Source organism: Ranitomeya imitator, chromosome 3 (assembly GCF_032444005.1).
Source record: "Ranitomeya imitator isolate aRanImi1 chromosome 3, aRanImi1.pri, whole genome shotgun sequence".
Taxonomy (NCBI): Eukaryota; Metazoa; Chordata; class Amphibia; order Anura; family Dendrobatidae; genus Ranitomeya; species Ranitomeya imitator.
The window spans coordinates 352,984,640-353,006,829 of NC_091284.1; the positions used below are offsets into that span (position 1 = coordinate 352,984,640).

General features: G+C 45.9%; 1 protein-coding gene across 2 annotated transcripts in view; it reads left to right on the forward strand.

Annotated features, from left to right (window-relative positions):
* Positions 1 to 20,533, forward strand: part of NCDN (neurochondrin) — a 31,926-nt gene extending 11,393 nt beyond the window's left edge. For both annotated transcript variants that reach the window (XM_069756831.1, XM_069756830.1), the window contains 3 exons: positions 12,737 to 12,964; positions 15,772 to 15,914; positions 20,023 to 20,533. In XM_069756831.1, coding sequence (XP_069612932.1) covers positions 12,737 to 12,964; positions 15,772 to 15,914; positions 20,023 to 20,459 — 808 coding nt within the window. In that variant the 3' untranslated portion in view covers positions 20,460 to 20,533. The remainder of the gene's footprint in view (positions 1 to 12,736; positions 12,965 to 15,771; positions 15,915 to 20,022) is intronic.
* The last annotated feature ends 1,657 nt before the right edge of the window (positions 20,534 to 22,190 follow it).

Consider the following 22,190-nt stretch of genomic DNA (forward strand, 5'->3'; position numbering starts at 1 on the left):
ATTCCGCCGGACTGCAGTGCTCATAGGAGGAGGCGACGCCGGTCACCAACAGGGGGGTCCAATACTGATGGCTGCGGCAGCCCTCCGTCCCTTCTGTGAGCCAGCAGCCAGTGGAGCGCGCGAGGCCGGCGTTACTTACTGCGCAGGCGCAGGGGTCAGTTCCGGGGTGGCGCAGGGTACCTCTGGGTAAACCGGATGTTACCTTGCACCGCACTCTGTGAATAAAACCGGCGGGGAATATGGATACCGCTGCTCAAACAACGCCACTATGAGTGGAATAGAGCAGTCGGTGGAAGAAATTCCACAGTCCCCAGGGAGAAAAGACCCGGAAAAGCGCCGTTCTTCGCAGGGAGAAAAGGCTATACAGCGCAACAGTTCAGGATCCCAACGCAGCAGAGGCTTCGGTGGATCCAGGAGGAAATCTGTGGTTCAAATGGAGGAGGCGTCCCCAAGATCTGAACCGGTATCTTCTTCACGTTAGGAGGGTAAGTCACCTCCGTGAAAGTATATTCTAATAGGGGTTTATTGTTTTTTCTTAGGGAAAGAAATGCCAGACGAAAAATAAGCATAGAGTATGCCCGCTTTGCTCGGCAGATTTGCCAGATACATGGGCCAAGAAGCTCTGTGCTTAATGCATAGAGAATACCATTAGTGAGGAGACTCCGAGGTTTACGTCTGAGCTTAAAGACTTAATTAAAACCCAGGTGGCGGATACACTAAAAAGCTTAAAAAGCCGTAAAAGAAAACGTAAAGAAAAAACCCCAGATCATAGTTCCAGCGAGGAAGATAGCATGCATGATGATTCGGATAGCTCTACAGCCTCAGCGTCTTCCTCTGGCGGCCGCAACTGTTTTCCAATTGAAGAAACAGATGCGCTGGTAAAAATGGTTAGAGCGACCATGGGTCTGGCAGACACTCGTTCTAAAAAATCTGTGCAAGACCTTATGTTCAGTGGCCTGGAGCAAAGGAAACATAGTGTTTCCATTAAACGAAAAAATATAGGCCCTAATAAAGAAGGAGTGGAAAAGACCGGATAAAAAAGTACTGTTAACCGCTAAAAGGAAATACCCATTCGATGACCCAGCCTGTGCCTCATGGGGAAAGGCGCCAAAATTAGATCTCGCTATTGCGAAAGCTTCTAAATAATTTGCCCTGCCCTTTGAGGATATGGGAACCCTCAAGTATCCTATGGATAGGAGGGCTGACGTCTTCTTAAAAGGGTCCTGGGAAGCCGCTAGTGGGGGATTGAAACCCGGAATAGCTGCTACATGCACGGCTAGAGCGCTGATGGTTTGGCTGGATCATCTAGAAACTCAATTAAAAAATAAAACCCCAAGAGAGTCTATATTGGACTCCGTGTCAGCTATGAGAGGGGCTGCTGCATATCTAGCAGATGCTTCCATAGGGAAGATCAGCAACAGCAAGATCAGCTTCATTCTCAAATGCAGCCAGGAGAGCACTATGGCTGAAGTGCTGGCCGGGTGACTTGCAAACTAAAGCAAAGTTATGCTCCATACCGTGCGAAGGTGAATTTTTGTTCGGCCCCACCCTAGATGATATCCTCGAGAAAGCGGTAGATAAAAAGAAAGCCTTTCCAGGATTTCCAAATCAATCCTATAGGCGGCCCTTTCAAGGGAGGAAATTCATGCAAAGACGCCCCCCAAAAAAACAAAAAGAGGGGTGGGAAGACAGAAAATTCAAAAGAGGAGGCTTCATGTTTAACAAACCGGATAAGAAAAAATAGCCACAATGAAGGTGCGCCCCAGGTAGGAGGGAGACTGACCTACTTTCTTCAAACCTGGGAAAAAAATTTCTGGAAGTGCTTGGATTTCTTTATCGCCTCTCATTGGGGGACACAGGAACCATGGGTGTATGCTGCTGCCACTAGGAGACTGACACTATGCAAATATTAAAGTTAGCTCCTCCTCTGCAGTGTACACCCCACCGACTGGCATTATACTCTTCAGTTTAGCTTAGTGTCAGTAGGAGGTGGACACGGGTCTTTCATTAGACCCATATCTACCTCAATGTGCGTCGTTTTCTTTCAGGTTTTCCGGAGGGATACAGGGTGAGCAGTCACACCTGTAGTCCCATAATACGGACTATGAGTATGGCGTGTACTGCCACCCCGTATCCTCATAGATCCAACAGCAGGACCAAGAGCCTAGCACACAAGCGTGCTCAGAGGTCCGGTCCTGCGGCCGCGCTGCCCCTTTTTTGCTGCGGCCGCTCCTTGCTCTGGGTGGCGCGGCGGCCCTACTGGCTCCTGCGCTAGTTTTTTGCAGCGGCCGCTCCTCCCTCTCTGGCGCGCACACAGCTGCGCCATTTTCCACCGGCGACCACACTTTTTCTGTGGGGCCGTTGCGGCGGGACTGCAGGCAGCCGCGCTGCCTTTTTTTTTCTGCGCCCGTGCTCTTTTTCTGTCCTGCAAGATGGCCGCGCCGCTTCCTGGCTGCACGTTCGCCGCCGCGGCCCTCTCCGGCGGTCGCCGGCTTCTCCCGGGGCCTACTTCCGTCCACGACTCCGCCCACTTCCTTTTCTCCATCGGGCGGGCTTTTCTCCCGCCCGACTGGTTCATTTCGGCGCATTGGGGGACACAGCAGGCAGTACTGACATGACGGTTAGCCCCGCCCACTTTCTCCTGCGCCTCCAAGTTTGTTTTTCGGCGCCAGGAACGCCTTGCCCCACTCCTTGTGGCTGCAGCTGGTCCTGGACTGAAGGAGCCAAACAGCAGTGTCCCAGAAGTCTGCTGTCTGTCTGCATTTCTGCGTTAAGGATCATCGCTGAGGTGCATCTTCTTTCAAGATCCTCCTCTGGGCAGCTATGCAGCTTTTCCGTCCGAAGATCGCTCCGCCTGTCGTGAGTAGCTCTGCTCTGCAGACGGACACTTTCCTCTGCCCCCTAACCTTCTGGTATTTCTGTCTTAGGCAAACACTTTGCGTTGTCCTCTCTCTGTCAGACCTGTAGCAACCCCCGCCCAGGACCCTCCCGCTGTTCCGCTACAGAGCGAAAACTCCACTCCAGCCTGGGTTTCCTCTCTATCACAATCCATAGCGGATCTAACACAGGTGTCTAACACCCTTGTGTCTGTGGTTGATAGGTTGCCCCTGCAGACCCCCGCAGTAGCCAACGGGTCGCAGGAGGCTCCATCTGAGCCTTCCATTATAGGCCGCAAAAGGTCCAGACAGGAACGCTGCTCTGAGTCCTCTTCCTGTTCCATCTCGCCCCATGGTCCTTCTCTGCGGTCGGCTTTCCCCTGAGTCAGGCGAGGCTTTCTCTGATGCGCCTTCATAAGTCGGCGCTGGATTCGAACCAAATCTATAGCATGGGGGATATGGTTCAGAACCTCATTGGAGCGATAAATCAGACCTGTGGCATCAAAGATTCCGCTACGGAACCCGCAGACCAGGCGGTTTCGTTTAGACGGGCTAAACCACCTTCAAAGGTTTTCGCTCCTCACCATGATTTAGAGGAAATCATGACGAGAGAAGGAGAGAATCCGGCCAGACGCTTTCAGAGAGGAAAGCGCCTTGGCGTTTTATATCCCTTTTCTCCGGAGCTCACCGCTAATTGGATTTCTCCCTCGGTGGATCCTCGAGTTTCCAGGCTGTCGAAAGACCAATACTGTCCTTCCTCTATCTGGCGGAGCATCTCTGAAGGATTCTAATGATAATCATAGAATCCTTTGCGAAGTATCCAAATGGGCCAAACAGCTCCGTCAGGGCATCCCGGACGAGGCTCCACTTGGACAGCTAGCTGAGTTTGCCAGCCAGATTTCTCTTGCAGGTGAATTCCTGGCCTCCGCTTCCCTGGGTGCCGCGTCCGGTGCGACTCAGGCTTCCAGCAATGCTGTTCCCTTCCGTCGGACCGTTGGCTCAAGGCCTGGCAGGCGGATTTGTCTTCCAAAAAGTCCCTTACCAGCCAGCCTTTTTTTCTGGGTTCACGCAGCAGAGGCCACAGGCACGTCAAGAGAAGAAGAGGGTATTTTTTTTTAGACCGACTCCTTCCTGGCATTCTCGCTACTCCCAAGGTGGATCCTCCAGGTCTAGGACTGGAAGATCCACCTCGGCATGACTCTCGGCAAGACTCCAGCCCAACTCCCAGGTTGGGCGGCCGTCTTCTCTTTTTCAGGGACGTCTGGATTTCCGCAGTAGAGGGTGCATGGGTCAGGGAAGTTGTATCCTCGGGATACAAGATAGAGTTCGTTTCACGACCCCGGGATCGTTTCTTCGAATCCTGTCCTCCAAGAGATCCCTCTCTAGTTCCGGGTTTCTTCGCAGCCATCGTTTCTCTTCTCAAAGCCGGGGTAATCGTTCCCGTCTCAGAAAATGAACGGTTCACAGGTTTCTACTCGAACCTTTTTGTGGTACCGGAAAAAAAAAAACGTCAAGGTTCGCCCCATTCTGCACCTCAAATTGCTGAACAGGAGAGTTCGTCTGAGACACTTCAGGATGGAATCCCTTCGTTCAGTAATTGCTTCCATGGAGGCCCAGGAATTTCTGTGTTCAATAGACATCCGGGCCTCGCGGCAGGGGAATGGTCCTTGCATCCGGAGGTCTTCCATCAGATTTGTCTTCGATTGGGGACTCCAGATGTGGATCTCATGGCGTCTCGAATGAACAGGAAGGTTCCGCAGTTCATCTCGCGATCCTCTCGCAGTGGGCGTCGATGCTCTGGCCATCCCTCGGTCACAGTTCGTGCTGCCCTACCTGTTCCCACCCCTTCCATTACTTCCCAAACTGTTGAAGAAGATCAAAGCGGAAGGGGTGCCGGTCATCCTGATCGCCCCGGATTGGCCCAGGAGAGCTTGGTTCGCAGAGCTTGTCAACCTTCTCACGGACGCTCCCTGGCGCCTTCCAGACAGGCCCGTTCTGCTGTCTTAGGGTCCGATCTGCCACCCGAATTCTCGGTCACTCAGTTTAACGGCGTGGCTGTTGAGACCGCGGTTCTGAGAGCGTCCGGCCTTTCGGACCGGGTGATTCACACCATGATTCAGGCTCGGAAGCCTTCGTCTTCCACGATCTACTACCGTACCTGGAAGGCTTACTTCCGTTGGTGCGAGTCCAACCGCGTTCCATCTATGACCTTTCCCCTGCCTTCTCTTTTGGCCTCCCTTCAGGCAGGACTGGATTCGGGCCTGGCTCTTAGCTCCCTGAAGTGCCAAGTTTCTGCGCTTTCCATCCTCTTTCAGAAGACTTTAGCTTCTTGGCCACAGGTTAAGACCTTCCTTCACGGAGTAGCCCACGCTGTCCCGCCGTACATGGCCCCTGTGGATGCATGGGATTTAAACCTGGTACTGGACGTTCTGAGGGTTTTTTCCTTTGAGCCCCTTAGAAAAATCTCCCTATCAGTTCTATCTTGGAAGGTGACCTTTCTTGTGGCCATCACGTCTATACGCCGCGTTTCCAGGTTGGCGGCCCTGTCTTGCCGACCTCTGTTTTTGGTCATTCACCAGGACAAGGTGGTCTTCCGGCTTCCACCTTCTTTTCTTCCTAAGGTGGTTTCCACCTTCCACCTCAACGAGGACATCATTCTACCTTCCTTTTTGTCCAGCTTCGACTCATCCTCTGGAGCGATCGTTGAACAAGCTGGACCTCGTCAGGGCAGTGAGGATCTACCTGGATAGAACTTCCACTTTCTGGAAGACTGACTCCTTTTTTCGTCATTCCTGATGGCACGCGCAGAGGCCAACCAGCTTCTAAGGCGACTATTGCTCGCTGGATCAGAATGGCAATTTTGGAGGCATACCGGGTCAAGAACAGAGTGCCCCCTCCTGGGATTAAGGCTCACTCTACCCAGGCAGTCGGCGCCTCCTGGGCGGTGCGCCACAGGCCTTCCGCCCTACAGCTTTGCAAAGCGGCAACTTGGTCTTCCGTCCACACGTTCGCCAAAGTTTACAAGGTCCATACCTACGCTTCGGCGGACGCCAGCCTAGGCAGAAGGATCTTGCAGGCGGCAGTGGTGAGTCCTCTGACCTGATGGAAGTCTGTTTTTCCCACCCCAGGGACTGCTTTTGGACGTCCCATGGTTCCTGTGTCCCCCAATGAGAGGCGATAAAGAAAACAGGATTTTTGGTTGCTTACCGTAAAATCTGTTTCTTGGAGCCTCCATTGGGGGACACAGCTCCCTCCCAATGTTTCTGTTATATGTTCTATGACTGTTCTCACATTTATAATTCTCAAGTTTGTGGTTATGGTTTTTCAACCTTGTTCATTATCTCCTACTGCTTTCTCACTAACTGAAGAGTATAATGCCAGTCAGTGGGGTGTACACTGCAGAGGAGGAGCTAACTTTTTTATTTGCATAGTGTCAGCCTTCTAGTGGCAGCAGCATACACCCATGGTTCCTGTGTCCCCCAATGAAGGCTCCAAGAAACAGATTTTACGGTAAGCAACCAAAAATCCTGTTTTTAAACATAATAGAGAGGGGCCTAAAGCTAAAGTTTCACACAAGACCACACAATCAATTTGTGGTAACGCCACAAAGGAAGTCGGAGGTCGAGCAACTGAGTATCCAGAAAGAAGTCCTCAGTCTTCTGGAAAAGAAAGTTCTAAAGGAAGTTCCGCAACAGGAGGAAAAAACAAGGTTCTATTCTCCACTCTTTCTTCGAACGAAGCCAGACGGAACTTTCAGAGTAATAATACATTTGAGAAAATTGAACAAATACCTGGTGATAGAAAAGTTCAAAATGGAAACAATAAAATCATGTGTCAGATCCCTTCTCCCGTCTTGTTTCATGGCTGTTATAGACCTAAAAGACGCATGTTATCATGTGCCAATCCATCCAGATTTCCAAAAATACCTCAGAGTGGCGGTGATGATACAAGGGAAACTAAAACATTACCAATACAGAGCGCTTCCGTTTGGTCTAGCCATTGCCCCGAGGGTGTTTACAAAACTAATGGCGGAAGTAATGGCCCACATAAGGGAACAAGATGTGTTGATTGTCCCTTATCCGGACGACCTCCTAGTGATGGGCAGATCCTTTCTACATTGAAGTCAGCAACTAGTCAGAGTGATGTCAGCCCTATCAAGTCTAGGATGGTTATTGAACCTGGAAAAGTCCAGGCTTATCCCATCACAAGTGCAACAGTACTTGGGGATAATAATAGACTCAACAAAACAAGAATGTCGTCTGCCGGAAATGAAAGTTTCCAACATGATACGTCTAGTGAACCATTTGAGTCTCACTCCGCTGGTCACTTTAAGGAAAGCAATGTCCATACTGGGGTCAATATTATTGAAATCCACTGCACTCCCTGTGTGGAATATCTTAGAAACAAAAGGATTTTTTGAAACTTGCTAATTTATTCAAGTGAAAAACAGAAATCAATCAAATGTGACAGATCAAATAGTAGGCACTTATTGAACAATTGTACAAGCGACTCAATGTGATTGACGTTTCGACCCTCCCGGGTCTTACTCTATAGTCGCACTTAATCCAGGATTTATGAGTGGCTCTTATGGTAAAGAGGGTGTTGTCCCTGTAGTGTCAAGGGGCAGGTGCAGTCTCTTTAATACCAAGTATGGCCTAATAGTTGATTTTTCGCTGAGTGTGACCTTGTTGAGGAATAGCAGCAGTGCATCAGCGTCTTGCTGCTGTTTGCGATTTAAATAGAAAGTTGGTATGTCACTGGAGACAACCTTTTTTGCAGGTGCCAGCGTATCAGCCTTAAATTGCTGGTAAGTTGTATGTGGTTTAATGGATTTGCCAGTTCTGGATAAAGCCTTGTAGAGGGGTAACAGCGGCGCATCTGCGTCTTGCTGGTGGACATGTAGGCTTAATACCCTTAGTGGATGGGGGATAGCACTCCTGCGTCCTGTGTCTTCCCTTGGTCAAGGGAAGAGAAGTCCCTTACTTCAAACATGAAGTCAATCACTTTTTAGCCTCCCTCCGTTCCCATCACGTGAGAGTAATGACAGGCAACAGGGTGGTAGTGGCGTATTTAAATCATCAGGGGGGGACGAGGTCTCAATCCCTAATGAAAGTAACAAATTCCATCCTGTCACGAGCAGAAGCCAACCTGTCCTCCCTAACAGCCCTTCACATCAAAGGGTCAGAAAATCAGACTGCAGATTTTTTGAGCAGAACACAATTAAAACAGGGGGAATGGGAGATAAACACAGAAATATTCAACCGCATAGTGGATCAATGGGGGGCCCCGGATATAGACTTATTCGCAAACAATCAAAACCGGAAAACAAAGGCCTTTTGCTTAATAGATCCACAGGGGAGTCCAGTGGCTCTAGACGCGTTGCTAATTCCCTGGCGTTTCCAACTAGCTTATACTTTCCCTCCGATAGCGCTAATTCCCTTAGTCCTGAAGAAGATCAGGGAGGACAGAGCCAGAGTTATCGTGATAGCCCCGTTCTGGCCGAAAAGAATATGGTTCCCATGGCTACGCCTAATGTCCATATCGGATCCTTGGGTCCTCCCAGATATCCCAGACCTTCTGCACCAGGGGTCGGTGAATCATCCACAAATAAAAAGCTTACATATGACGGCCTGGCTTTTGAAAGGGAACTTCTAACAAAAAGGGGGTTTTCTTCAAATTTAATTCAACTCTACTAGCCAGTAGAAAACCAATAACTACCAAAGCATACGGCAAAGTCTGGAAAAAGTTCCTCTCCAGTTCGGGGGTTAGTCTATCAGAAGAAATCCCAATTCAGGAAGTTCTAGAATTCCTACAAAAAGGGTTAGAGAAAGGCTTGGCAACAAGCACTCTGAAAGTTCAAGTTGCAGCATTAGGTGCCCTTTATAACCAGGACTTGGCGGGGAATCACTGGGTAAAAAGGTTCATTAAAGCATCAACTAGGTCCAGACCAGTTATACATCTCACTGCACCTCCCTGGGATCTGAACCTAGTCCTTTCGGCACTAACTAAAGCGCCTTTCGAACCCTTATCGCAAGCTTCCTTAAAAGTAATTTCTCTGAAAACCGGTTTGTTAGTGGCCCTAACTTCAGCTCTCAGAATCAGTGATTTGCAGGCCTTGTCAGCTTACCCGCCTCTAACCCAAATATTAGAGGACAGAGTGGTCCTTAGGACTGACCCATCCTACCTCCCCAAAGTGGCATCAAAATTCCATAGATCCCAAGAAATAGCTTTACCATCTTTTTGCCCAAATCCTAAAAATGAAAAAGAGAAAGTTCTGCACACACTAGATGTGAAGAGATGCCTAACACACTATCTGTCAGCTACGAGGGAGTGTAGGAAAGGGAGGGCTCTGTTTGTCTGTTTTCAGGGGCCAAATAAGGGTCACAAAGCATCAAAATCCATGTTGGCGAGATGGGTAAGAGATGCCATCACGATGTCATATACCTCATCCGGGGAACAAGTTCCAGACACAATTAAGGCCTATTCAACCAGGTCGGTGGCAACTTCTTGGGCACAACGAGGTGGGGCATCGATTGACCAGATATGTAGAGCAGCCACTTGGTCTTCTCCCTCTACATTCTTCAAGCACTACCAGCTTGACCTATCTTCCTCTTCAGACTTAACTTTTGGTAGAAGAGTTCTTGAGGCAGTAGTCCCACCCTAAATACTCATTCTTTGAAATTCTCTCCGCGGTGCCGTCATGGGGGTAAGAGAATATCGTAGTTACTTACCGATAACGGTATTTCTCTGATCCCATGACGGCACCCGTATATTCCCTCCCTTCACGTGTGGGTGTACACACTGCTAATGCTTTAAGTGACGCGGTGTCGCGGAAAAAAAACAAAACGTATATATGTATATAGTTATAATTTTTTGTGTGTATAAATAACCAGTTAAGTTACAGCAGAGTCCTTGCAAGGCTATGTAAACCAAACTGAGGTGGCGGAGAGGTCCTGCCTTTTTAACCTGTGGGTTTCCTGTCCCTGAGGGCAGATCCCTCTCTCCGTGGTGCCGTCATGGGATCAGAGAAATACCGTTATCGGTAAGTAACTACAATATTTTCTCTCCCTGCACAAATCATCCCCCTCTTCAACTCTTGACCCAGCTGCTCCACTCCTTCCCCTACCAGGGACTTGTGCAGTGACTTGTACAGGGAAAATTGATCCTCAGTTTCTACTTAGAGCTTAGAAGGATTCAGCTAGTCAGTTTTTTTATCACGTGATATCATATTCATATGCCATATGGAAAAGAGAAGAATTAACTGGGTAGAAAGGCATAATCAGCAATTGTACGTACACAGTGCTATGTAATATGCTGAATGCATTTGATGGGAGTGCTTCTTTAACCCCTTGGCGTCAGTCGATTTTGGCTTTTATGCTTTTCTAATAATAATTTGTCAGATATTCTGAGAACCATGTGTTTTATACAATCTTTCATCAACAGAGCTGTATGAGGGCTTATTTTTTATCTTTTTTTTTGTACTGGTACCATTTTTAGCTACATAAGACTTTTTGATCACTTTATAATTATTTTTTTTTTGGTAGGAGGCATGAACAAAAAACAATCGATCTGAAATAGATTTTTAACTTCTTTCATGGAGTTCACCATCTACTATATAATTGTCTAAGGGTCAGTTCCGTCTTTCTGTCTTTCCTTCTTTCTGTCACGGAAATTCATTGGTCGCGGCCTCTGTCTGTCAAGGAAATCCAAGTCGCTGATTGGTCGTGGCTGTTTTGCCACGACCAATCAGCAACGGGCACAGTCCGGAAGAAAATGGCCGCTCCTTACTCCCCGCGGTCACTGCCCGGCGCCCGCATACTCCCCTCCAGCCACCGCTAACACAGGGTTAATGCCGGCGGTAACGGACCGCGTTATGCCGCGGGTAACGCACTCCGTTACCGCCGCTATTAACCCTGTGTGTCCCCAACTTTTTACTATTGATGCTGCCTATGCGGCATCAATAGTAAAAAATGTAATGTTAAAAATAATAAAAAAAACAAAAACCTACGTTGCTGGGCAATATACTACGTTGCTGGGCAATATACTACGTGGCTGGGCAATATACTATGTCACTGAGCAATATACTACGTGACTTTAATCTTTATAATAATCTTTATTGTTTATATAGCGCTAACATATTCCGCAGAGCTTTACATTTTGCACACATTATCATCACTGTCCCTGATGGGGCTCACAATCTAAATTCCCTATCAGTATGTCTATGGAATGTGGGAGGAAACTGCAGTGCCCGGAGGAAACCCACGCAAACACGGGGAGGACATAAAACCTCTTTGCAGATGTTGTCCTTGGTGGGGTTTGAACCCAGGACTCCAGCGCTGCAAGGCTGCAGTACTAACCACTGCGCCACCGTGCTGCTCTAGGCACGGTGCCGCCCTGGGCAATATACTACGTCACTGGGCAATATACTACATGCCTGGGCAATATACTACGTGACTGGGCAATATACTACGTGACTGGGCAATATACTACGTGACTGGGCAATATACTACGTGGCTGGGCAATATACTACGTGGCTGGGCAATATACTACGTGGCTGGGCAATATACTACGTGACTGGGCAATATACTACGTGACTGGGCAATATACTACGTGACTGGGCAATATACTACGTGGCTGGGCAATATACTACGTGGCTGGGCAATATACTACGTGACTGGGCAATATACTACGTGGCTGGGTAATATAGTACGTGACTGGGCAATATACTACATGGCTGGGCAATATACTACGTGGACTGTGCAATATACTACGTGGACATGCATATTCTAGAATACCCGATGCGTTAGAATCGGGCCACCATCTAGTACAGTATAATTGACATGAGAAAAAAAAGGAGGAGAAACAGTCCACTACTAAAAGGTACAACTTTATTATAATTTAAACAAGACACATATGAGATAAGAACCTGTTAGGAGTAATTACATGATAGATGTTGAATGATGAGGAGAAAAAATGACCATCACCCAGACGTGCTAGAGACCAGTGCAGACCCAAATGTAAAAGGACAAGGGTAAGCAAGCCACACACAGGTTCTGATCTCATATGTATCTTGTTTAAATTATAATAAAGTTGTACCTTTTAGTAGTGGACTGTTTCTCCTCCTTTTTTTGCTCATATCTATTTCAAGTCTACACTACACTTAAAATTCATGGGGATACTTAGCACACTGTTGCTTAACGTTTAAAATGCAATATTTTTTGCACTATAATTGACATGTTACCTTTTACATGTTGAAACTATTACACGTATACCCAACTTATACATAATTATTTTGTTTACTACTTTTTTTTTTCACACTGCACAATAATCAGATAGTTTTATAGTACATGTCGTTACAAACGCGGCAATAACAAATGTGTTTTTGCAGGGCATTTAAATAAAAAAAAAAAAAAACAACTCCCAACATCTCAGCAGAAACCAACAGATCTTTTTAGTCAATGGGATCCAGTGTGAACCTTGCACTATAACACTTGGAGTTCCATTATATAAACAGAAGAACTGAACAAAAACCTGATACCTCCTATGATGTCAGTGTCTTCTTGATATCTGTTTGGGTGTCCATCATGCAGAAAAAGAAACTGCAGCGTGTGTGAGCCTAGCCTGTTGTGTACTGCTGCCTCTTGGCAGTCTACCAATTGCAAATGTCAGTGGACACGGCTGATGCCTTCTGTGGTTAACAAGATCTGCCAGATCTAGACCTTGGAATAAAACTTTGAGGTCTTCTTAAAAGCTTTGTTGGACAAATGGTTCATTTCAGTGTGTTTGTAACATGCCTCTGCCTGATTTGTTGTTTTCGATGCCCGGTGGCATTAAGTCACCATACATCTATTCTTCCTCAGGTTCCTGCTTCCTGCTCTGTGCCATTTGAGTGCTGAAGAAGCTCCTCGGAAAATACTAATCTCTGAAGGAGTTCCTGCCCTTCTGTGTGAATACTATCAGCAAAAGTGGGAGATCTTCTCCACTGAGCAAGATCTGGCTGCAGAAAGAAAATATGAAGTCCAACTGAGTCTCCAGAGCTGCTGTGGGGTTTTCCTCAATCTAGTGGTGACAGAGCCAAGCCTTGTATGGTAGGTATGGGATCCTTGACCTTAGCTGTGCTTTTTTAAGAACCTTTTGTACTGAGAATTTAAAGGTTTTGTCTGTTATCTTTTAATTTAATAAATGTTTACAGTACAGACCAAAAGTTTGAACACACCTTCTCATTTAAAGATGTTTCTGTATTTTCATGACTATGAAAATTGTACATTCACACTGAAGGCATTAAAACTATGAATTAACACATGTGGAATTATATACTTAACAAAAAAGTGTGAAGCAACTGAAAATATGCCTTATATTCTAGGTTCTTCAAAGTAGCCACCTTTTGCTTTGATGACTGCTTTGCACACTCTTGGCATTCTCTTGATGAGCTTCAAGAGGTAGTCAGCGGGAATGGTTTTCACTTCACAGGTGTGCCCTGTCAGGTTTACTAAATGGGATTTCTTGCCTTATAAATGGGGTTGGGACCATCAGTTGTGTTGTGCAGAAGTCTGTTGGATACACAGCTGATAGTCCTACTGAATAGACTGTTAGAATTTGTATTATGGCAAGAAAAAAGCAGCTAAGTAAAGAAAAACGAGTGGCCATCATTATTTTAAGAAATGAAGGTCAGTCAGTCCGAAAAATTGGGAAAACTTTGAAAGTGTCCCCAAGTGCAGTTGCAAAAACCATCAAGCGCTACAAAGAAACTGGCTCACGTGAGGACTGCCCAGGAAAGGAAGACCAAGAGTCACCTCTGCTTCTGAGAATAAGTTTATCTGAGTCACCAGCCTCAAATCGCAGGTTAACAGCAGCTCAGATTAGAGACCAGGTCAATGCCCCACAGAGTTCTAGCAGCAGACACATCTCTACAACAATTGTTAAGAGGAGACTTTGTGCAGCAGGCCTGGTTCACACTGTGAAACATGGAGGAGGAGGTGTGATGGTGTGGGGGTGCTTTGCTGGTGACACTGTTGGGGATTTATTCAAAATTGAAGGCATACTGTACCAGCATGGCTACCACAGCATCTTGCAGTGGCATGCTATTCCATCCGGCTTGCGTTTAGTTGGACCATCGTTTATTTTTCAACTGGACAATGCCCCCAAACACACCTCCAGGCTGTGTAAGGGCTATTTGACCAAGAAGGAGAGTGATGGGGTGCTAAGTCAGATGAACTGGCCTCCACAGTCACCAGACCTGTACCCAATCGAGATGGTTTGGGGTGAGCTGGACCGCAGAGTGAAGGCAAAAGGGCCAACAAGTGCTAAGCATCTCTGGGAACTCCTTCAAGATTGTTGAAAGACCATTCCCGGTGACTACCTCTTGAAGCTCATCAAAATAATGCCAAGAGTGTACATAGCAGTCATCAAAGCAAAGCTACTTTGAAGAACCTAGAATATAAGACATAATTTCAGTATATAATTCCACATGTGTTAATTCATAGTTTTGATGCCTTCAGTGTGAATGTACAATTTTCATAGTAATGAAAATACAGAAAAATCTTTAAATGGGAAGGTGTGTCCAAACTTTTGGTCTGTACTGTATGTAGATGTGTAAATGTTGATAAGGTGGAGACCTTTTTATTATGTAGGCATAGGGGATATGTTCAAAAATCCTCATACATATATTCTTATTTATTATAGAATGAGGGGAGAGAATATACTCTGAAGGCCCTATTAGAAAGTTATCTATTTGGCTGACACTGTTAACCCCCACTCGTCGTCATCTCTCCCTAACTATAAAACCCTTTTAGGCCATACTCGGGTGAAACTACTAAAGGTTAAGCTTTCCGTTCAAGACCCTGTCTTAAGGTGGTAGACCCATCTTGGTTTTGCACTGTAGGATAGAGCTATCCCAATCCTTCCCCCTCACACACCCTCATGGGTGGTTTCTTCACCTTTATTAATATCCATAAATTTAAGTACATTTTTCCAGAATGTTCTAGGTTAACAGTGAGGGTCTTTTTTTTTTTATTTTACTTTCTCAGAGGTGTTCAACCAACCCTTCTCCTAAATGTTTTAGTTTGCCCACAGATTTGCAGCCACGTTCACATGTTTCTTTATATATCGCACCTTCGCTCCAGCAATTTATAAAGGACCTGATCTCGTGCTTTCCTGTTGTGTTGCTATGAATGACTTTTTATATGTAATCTTTGGGTTAGATGTAATTAGATCCCCAATCTAATTGTAGTACCTCCCAGTATTTTTGCAGGATTGATCTCGCCTGTTGGGCACCATTGTTAAATGTAGTTATAGATCTAATCTCATTAGTCTTTTATCATATCCGGGGTAGAGGCAAGTCAGTTAGTTCTGTCCCTTTTTTTAGGGCCTCTCTTGATGCGTCACTCAAAATCTTTTTGGGCTAGCTGCTTTCCAGGAACCTCCCCCTAAGGTCGCGGGCTTGTTGTTTGAAAGCAATCAAATTGGAGCAATTCCTCCATATCCTCAAAAATTGACCCTTTGTGGAAGTTATTATTCCAAGATCTATTGATTAAAATGAACTTTGTTCATGGAACAACTCCTTTAACATGTCAGCAGGTAATTGCAATACTACCATGTCTGGGCTTTGCATTAGTTTGTGGGTGTGCCTGTCTTGATGAATCAACCCCTTATCTATTAAATTAAAGGGTAGCATTAAAAACTACATCTCGTCCCACAAACAAACCTTCCCTCATATGTCTATAGAAATTAATCAGACAAATTAATGATTTGTAATCAAAGCTGTATCTGCTCTTAATTTTAATTTTTCCATCCTGTGAAATATTTATGGCTGTAACCTTTCCACTTTTAGTGGGGCACTTTTATATTAGTACACAGTGTATAATTTGTTTCTTTCATTATGTCTCACATCCACCAGTCAGGAAAGCTGCTTTGTCTCCCTTCTGAAACTTCTTATGCAGTCTCTTCCTGAAAAACTGCTAAGGGAAGGCCAACTGGTTCTGGTGGCGAACCTTTCCACTCTGGGACTGATGATGAGTCGCTTACTTGCTTCCTCTCCAGGTAACCAAATCTTTTGAAATCCTCTGTTAAGGAGCTGTCCAGTCAAAAAATATGTTGATGATCAATTTGTGAGGCAGGTTACCAAAATCAGCGTGGGTCCGACACTCCTCACCCGCACACAACAGCTGTTACATTATCCGGCGGAGCCAAATGTAATAAATACATTTAATGAAGCTGTAAAGTAAAGCTCCTTTCAGTGTGGCCTCTGCTGGGTGCTGCAGAATGGTTCCTATTGAGGGCAGGAGCCGTTGGGTAGCGCCCAGCAACGTACACAAGTCGTGGAATAGAGTTGCACGTTCAGCTCCTTTCCGTGTGTTTACATCCAGCCACGTCCGGAGCTTGTAATTGGCAAACGAGAATACAGCAGCCTTCTACATATGCTAGGATGTATGCAAACAATGAATATGTGAAACTTAGACTGCATTACTGATATATAAAATATACCGTATATACTCGAGTATAAACCGACCCAAGTATAAGCTGGCGCCCTTAATTTTGCCACAAAAAACTTAGAAAACTTAATGACTCGAGTATAAGCCTAGGGTGGGAAATGCAGCAGCTACCGGTAAATAATAAAAATAGGTACCAATAAGTGAAATTGATTGAGACATCAGTAGGTTGTGTTTTTGAATATCCATATTGAATCAGGAGCCCCATATAATGCCCCATAAAGTTCATGATGGGCCCCATAAGATGCTTCATACAAAAATATGCCCAATATAATGCTGCACAAAGGTTAATAATGGCCCCATAAAATGCTCCATAGAAACATTTGCCTCCATATAATCCTGCATAAAGATTGATTATGGCCCCATAAGATGCTAACAGGTGAATATCGCAATGCTTACCCTCCCCCATTATACTCACCCTCCCGGCGCGGTCCCTGGCAGCTTCTCCGATGCGATGGTCTCTGACGCCGGCAGCTTGTTCCTGTGTTCAGCGGTCACTGGTACCGCTCATTAAAGTAACGAATATGCGCTCCATCCCTATGGGAGTGGAGTTGCGTCCATATTCATTACTTTATTGAGCGGTACCACGTGACCGCTGAACACAGGAAGAGCTGCGGACGCGGGAGAAGCAGGGACATGCAGAGACGCGACAGGAGCAGGTGAGTATGATTTGACAGCTGCCGCTCCCCCTTCCCCGGCCACCTCCTGGGACAATGACTCTAGTATAAGCCGAGAGGGGCACTTTCATCCTAAAAAGATGGGCTGAAAATCTCGGCTTATACTCGAGTATATACAGTACTTATAAAATGAAGGTACTTAGCTCACAAATTGGTGAATTCATGTGTTCCCACCAGCCATGAGAAGGTGACCTTTCTTTGATGGGACCGTAAAACTAATCTTTATTAAATATGCCTATCCCGGGCTAATAGCCTACTAATTTAAAGAGCAGGTAGGATCTAACACTAGTCAGATTTTAATTAGTGCGGTATAAATTTAATATAATTTCATGTTTGCTTACAGCTTAGTGTATATCATGTGCCACTGTGTGTGTGATATATTTATATTTTGTTTGTTTTTTTGGAAGTTAATGTTTTATCACACGGATGTCAGATGTATCATGGATAGGTCATCAATATACACTGCTCAAAAAAATAAAGGGACCACTTAAACAACACTATGTAACTCCAATTCAATCGCACTGTGAAATCAACCTATCTAGTTATGAAGCAACACTGATTGTGAATCCATTTCTCCTGTTGCGTAAATTGAACAAACAGATAAATATTGGCAAGACAACCCTTATAAAGGAGTGGTTCCTGCAGGTGGTGTCCACAGACCATTTCTCTGTTCTCATCCTTTTCGGGTGTTTTGGACACGTTTTGCATTTTGTCATTGCTCTCCCCCTAGAGGTACAGTAGCAATACAAAGAAGTTGCTCAGGTAGTGCAGCTCATCCAGGATGGCACATCAATGCGAGCTGTGGCAAAAAAGGGTATCTGTGGCAGCACAGTGCCCATAGCATGCAGCAAATACCAGGATACAGGCCAGTACACCAGGAGATTTAGACGGGGCCATAGGAGGGCAACAACCCAGCAGTAGGATCACTACCTCCTCCTCTTTGCAAGGTGGAGCAGTTCCAGAGCCCAGCAAAATGACTCTAGGGTGGTATGAGGGCCTGACGTCCCCAAGTGGGTGTTGTGCGTACAGCCCAACACCGTGCAGTGCGATTGGCATTTGCCAGAGAACACCAGGATTGGCAGACTAGACTTTGATGCCCCTGTGCTCATAATAGAAGATTGCAGGTTTACACTGAGCACATGTGACAGTCTGGAGACGCTGTCAAGAACGTTCTGCTGCCTGCAACATTCTCCAGCATGACCAGTTTGTCAGTAATGGTGTGGGGAGGCATTTCTTTGGAGAGCAACACAGCCCTCCATGTGCTCGCCAGAGGAACCCTGACTGCCATTAGGCACCAGGATGGGAACCTCAGACCCATTAAGACCATATGCAGGTGCAGTGGGCCCTGGGACCCTTCTGATGCATGACATCATGTAGCTGAAATGTCAGCAGGTCCAGCATGATGAAGGCATTGATGCTATGGACTGGCCCGCCTGTTCCCCAGACCTGTATCCAATCGAGCACTTCTGAGACATCATACCATGTTGCACCACAGACTGTCCAGGAGCTGACGGATGCTTTAATCCAGGTCTGGGAGGAGATCCCTCAGGAGAACATCCACCGCCTCTCCAGGAGAATGCTCAGGTGTTGTAGGGAGATCATAAAGGCACGTGGAGGCCACACAGACACACTACTGAACATTATTTCCTTGTCTTGAGGCATTTCCACTGAAGTTGGATCAGCCTGTAATTTGATTTTTCCACTTTGATTTTGAGGGTCATTCCAAATCCATGGTATATTCATTTTGATTTTCATTCATCTTTATGTGTTATTCTCAAGGCATCCCACTATGAAATGAATAAAGATTTTCAACTGAACGATTTCATTCAGTGAAATCTAGGATGCGGTATTTTAGTGTTTCCTTTATTCGTTTGAACAGTGTATTTTGATCAGACATCTCCTTTTAAAGGGATTGCTCAATGCTCAGACAACTCCTTTTCAACCAACTATTTTTCACCCTTATAAAATAATAACAATTATACTCCCCTCCTGTATGTGTGGAGTTCCAGCAGTGTTGGCGTCGGCTCTCCAGCGGCTTGCGTGACTATTAATTGCCAGCCGCTTCACGTGCCCCCTCCTTCAGACAAATCCAATTCAGACTTGTGGTTGATCTCTTGCTTCCTCATGAATGTATAATTGGTTGGCAGGAGGGGAGCGTGAAGCAGCTGCTGATTGGCTGTAGGCATTGCATGAGGTAACAATGTCACGTGAGGCCTGGAAGAGTCGACGCCACTAGAAGCGTACCCACACTGGAGGGAAGTACAGCTGCTGCTATTATTTTATAAGGTGGAAACTGTTTGAAAAAGGTGGAGAACACCTTTTAATCTGTCCATAGATGAAAGACCTACAACAGGCAAACACTCATCACTGTGCCTAGTATAAAGAATACTCTTCCCAGGAGGCAGATCACAAGTTGGCAAGGAATAGTGACTGAGATAGGACATGTGATTCCTGTTGCCTGCAGAAGTGTGAATGTTCTGAGCCCTGAGGTACTGGCACATGTACAGTTAACTTCTGCCTGTGTGCCGCACTATACATGGCGGCACAGCACATCTGCAGTTGGAAGCTCTCTGCTGGTGAGACTTTGGGTCTGCACTGTGTGGCACATGGGCAAATCACTGTGAATGACCAAGACACGGCGACTGCCACCGGTTATACTTGTAATTTAGGAAGCCGAGAGGCAATGGGGCAATATAAAGGCTCTAACCCATGACGTGTGAGTGATATCAGATAGCTGGGCAGCTCAGCATTAAGTCCATGCCTGTCCATTAGTCAAACTAATTGGAATATGCAGGAATACAAGGTTAAAATTCTGATTTTTACAAGTAGCCTAGCAACTTTCTCTTAACATCAGTGATTAATGATAAATGCAGCGCTGTAATTAGTTAATAAAGGTATATCCTGTTGTCAGGTTCCCTTTAATTAAGCTTGTAAAGTCTGGGACTTGCGTCTAATTGAATCAATTTCTTCTTTTTATTTCAGTTGTGCAGGAAAGTTTCTCCCAGGATTTCTTTTTGGCGGTAATCAAGTTCTTGAGCCATAGCCATGTGCTGTCCTGTGAACCCGATGAAGAAAAACAACATATTGCCCTGAGTGATGGCTATGCGCAGGCATGGGCAGACATCTCTGAATTGTGGTTCCTGGGGGTACAAGCATTCTCTGCCTGCCTTCCTCTGCTGCCCTGGCTGTGCACTCTGGTGCTTACATCTGGCTGGTTACAAGGCATACTGAGCCTACTGGATAAGGCTTCACCAGAATCTGTAGATTTCCAGCTAGTGCCTGTGCTGCAGGCCCTTCTCACACAGCTAGCTCAGATCAGCGCCCCTTGCAGAGAGCTTATCCAGCATCATGGAGGTATAGAGAAGGCTAATATATATGGCATGGCTGCCCTGGAACAGTGCTTGTCTGAAATGGCCTGAACTTTCATTAAGAAAAAGTGATTGTGAAATGTAATTATTAGAGATGACTAAATAAAGAAAAATCCCCCAAATTAGACACGTGTAGTCATTTGATGGATATAAGGGTCTTGTATTATTTATTTATTTATTTTTTTAAGCTCTTGCTTTTCTCTATTGGGATGTACAATAGGTCAACATTCTCTCCTTTACCGTCAGTGGTCTGGATTTCATCCCGAGGACTGTGATGACCTGAACAAAAATTCATCAGAAGCACTTAAAGGGAACCTGTCACCAGAAAAACGCTATCAGGCTATGTGCACACGTCCGGAATTGCCGCGCAAATTTCCACGGCAATTCCGCAACTGTGCCGCGGGTAAAACGCATGCGGAAAGTTAGCGGATCAATGCATTCCTATGTGTACAGAATCCCCGCGATTCCGCACAAAGAATGAACATGCTGTGTTTTTTTCCAGAATGCGATTCGGCCGCAGAAAAAAACGCAACATGTGCAAAAAAATGGCGGATTGCATTCTAATAATAGGATGCTTAATGTATGTGTTTTTTTGCGGTTTTATCGCATTTTTATAGCGAAAAACTGCGCAAAATCCTGAACGTGTGCACATAGCCTTAACCTGCAGATACGGGGTTAATCTGCAGGTTAACAGTGTTACTAACTTGCCCTCACTTAGCTGAACTCTGCAGGAAGAAAATGAACTTTATTTCCCTGGCAGTGTTTGGATTTCATTCACGAGGGCGGCGCTGGCGCGGGTTCAGTTATTTCTCTGAATATACAAAGCCCAAATGCAGAGCCAGTGCCAGTCAGGGCCGGGGTGCAGTTATAGCTGCCGCTCTCTTTTCTCAGAACGGTGACTGAACCACCTCCGTGACTGAAACTGGAATGCTGCAGGGGAGAATAAAGTTCATTTTCACCCCGACGCGTTCAGGCTAAGTGCGGTTGCCGTGCCGGTTAGTAACACTATATAATCTGCAGATTAACCCTATATCTGCAGGTTATGTATGTGTGTATATCTCTATGGGGTTAAGGTCAGGCGAGTTTGCTGGCCAATCAAGCACAGTGATACTGTTGTTTTTAAACCAGTACTGATACTTTGGCAATGTGGACACGTGCCAAGTCCTGCTGGAGAATGAAATTAACATCTCCAATAAGCTTGTCGGCAGAGAGAAGCATGAAGTGCTCTAAAATTTCCTGGTAGACGGCTGCGCTAACTTTGGTCTTGATAAAACACAGTGGACCTACACCAGCAGATGACATGACTCCCCAAACCATCACTGATTGTGGAAACTTCACACTAGACCTCAAGCAGCTTGGATTGTGGCCTCTCCACTCTTTTCCAGACTCTTGGACCTTGATTTCCATATGAAATATAAAATTTACTTTCATCTGAAAATAACACCTTGGACCACTGAGCAACAGTCCAGTTCTTTTTCTCCTTGGCCCAGCTAAGACGCTTCTGGCGTTGTCTATTGGTCATGAGGGGCTTGACACATGGAATTTAACACTTGTAGCCCTTGTTCTGGAGACGTCTGTGGTGGCTCTTGAAGCAATGACTCCAGCAGCAGTCCACTCCATGTGAATCTCCCCCCAAATTTTTGAATGGCCTTTTTTTAAGAATTCTTTCAAGGCTGTGGTTATCCCGATTACTTGTTCACCTTTTTCTACCACACTTTTTCCTTCCACTCAACTTTCCATTAATATGCTTGGATACAGCACTCTGTGAATAGCCAGCTTCTT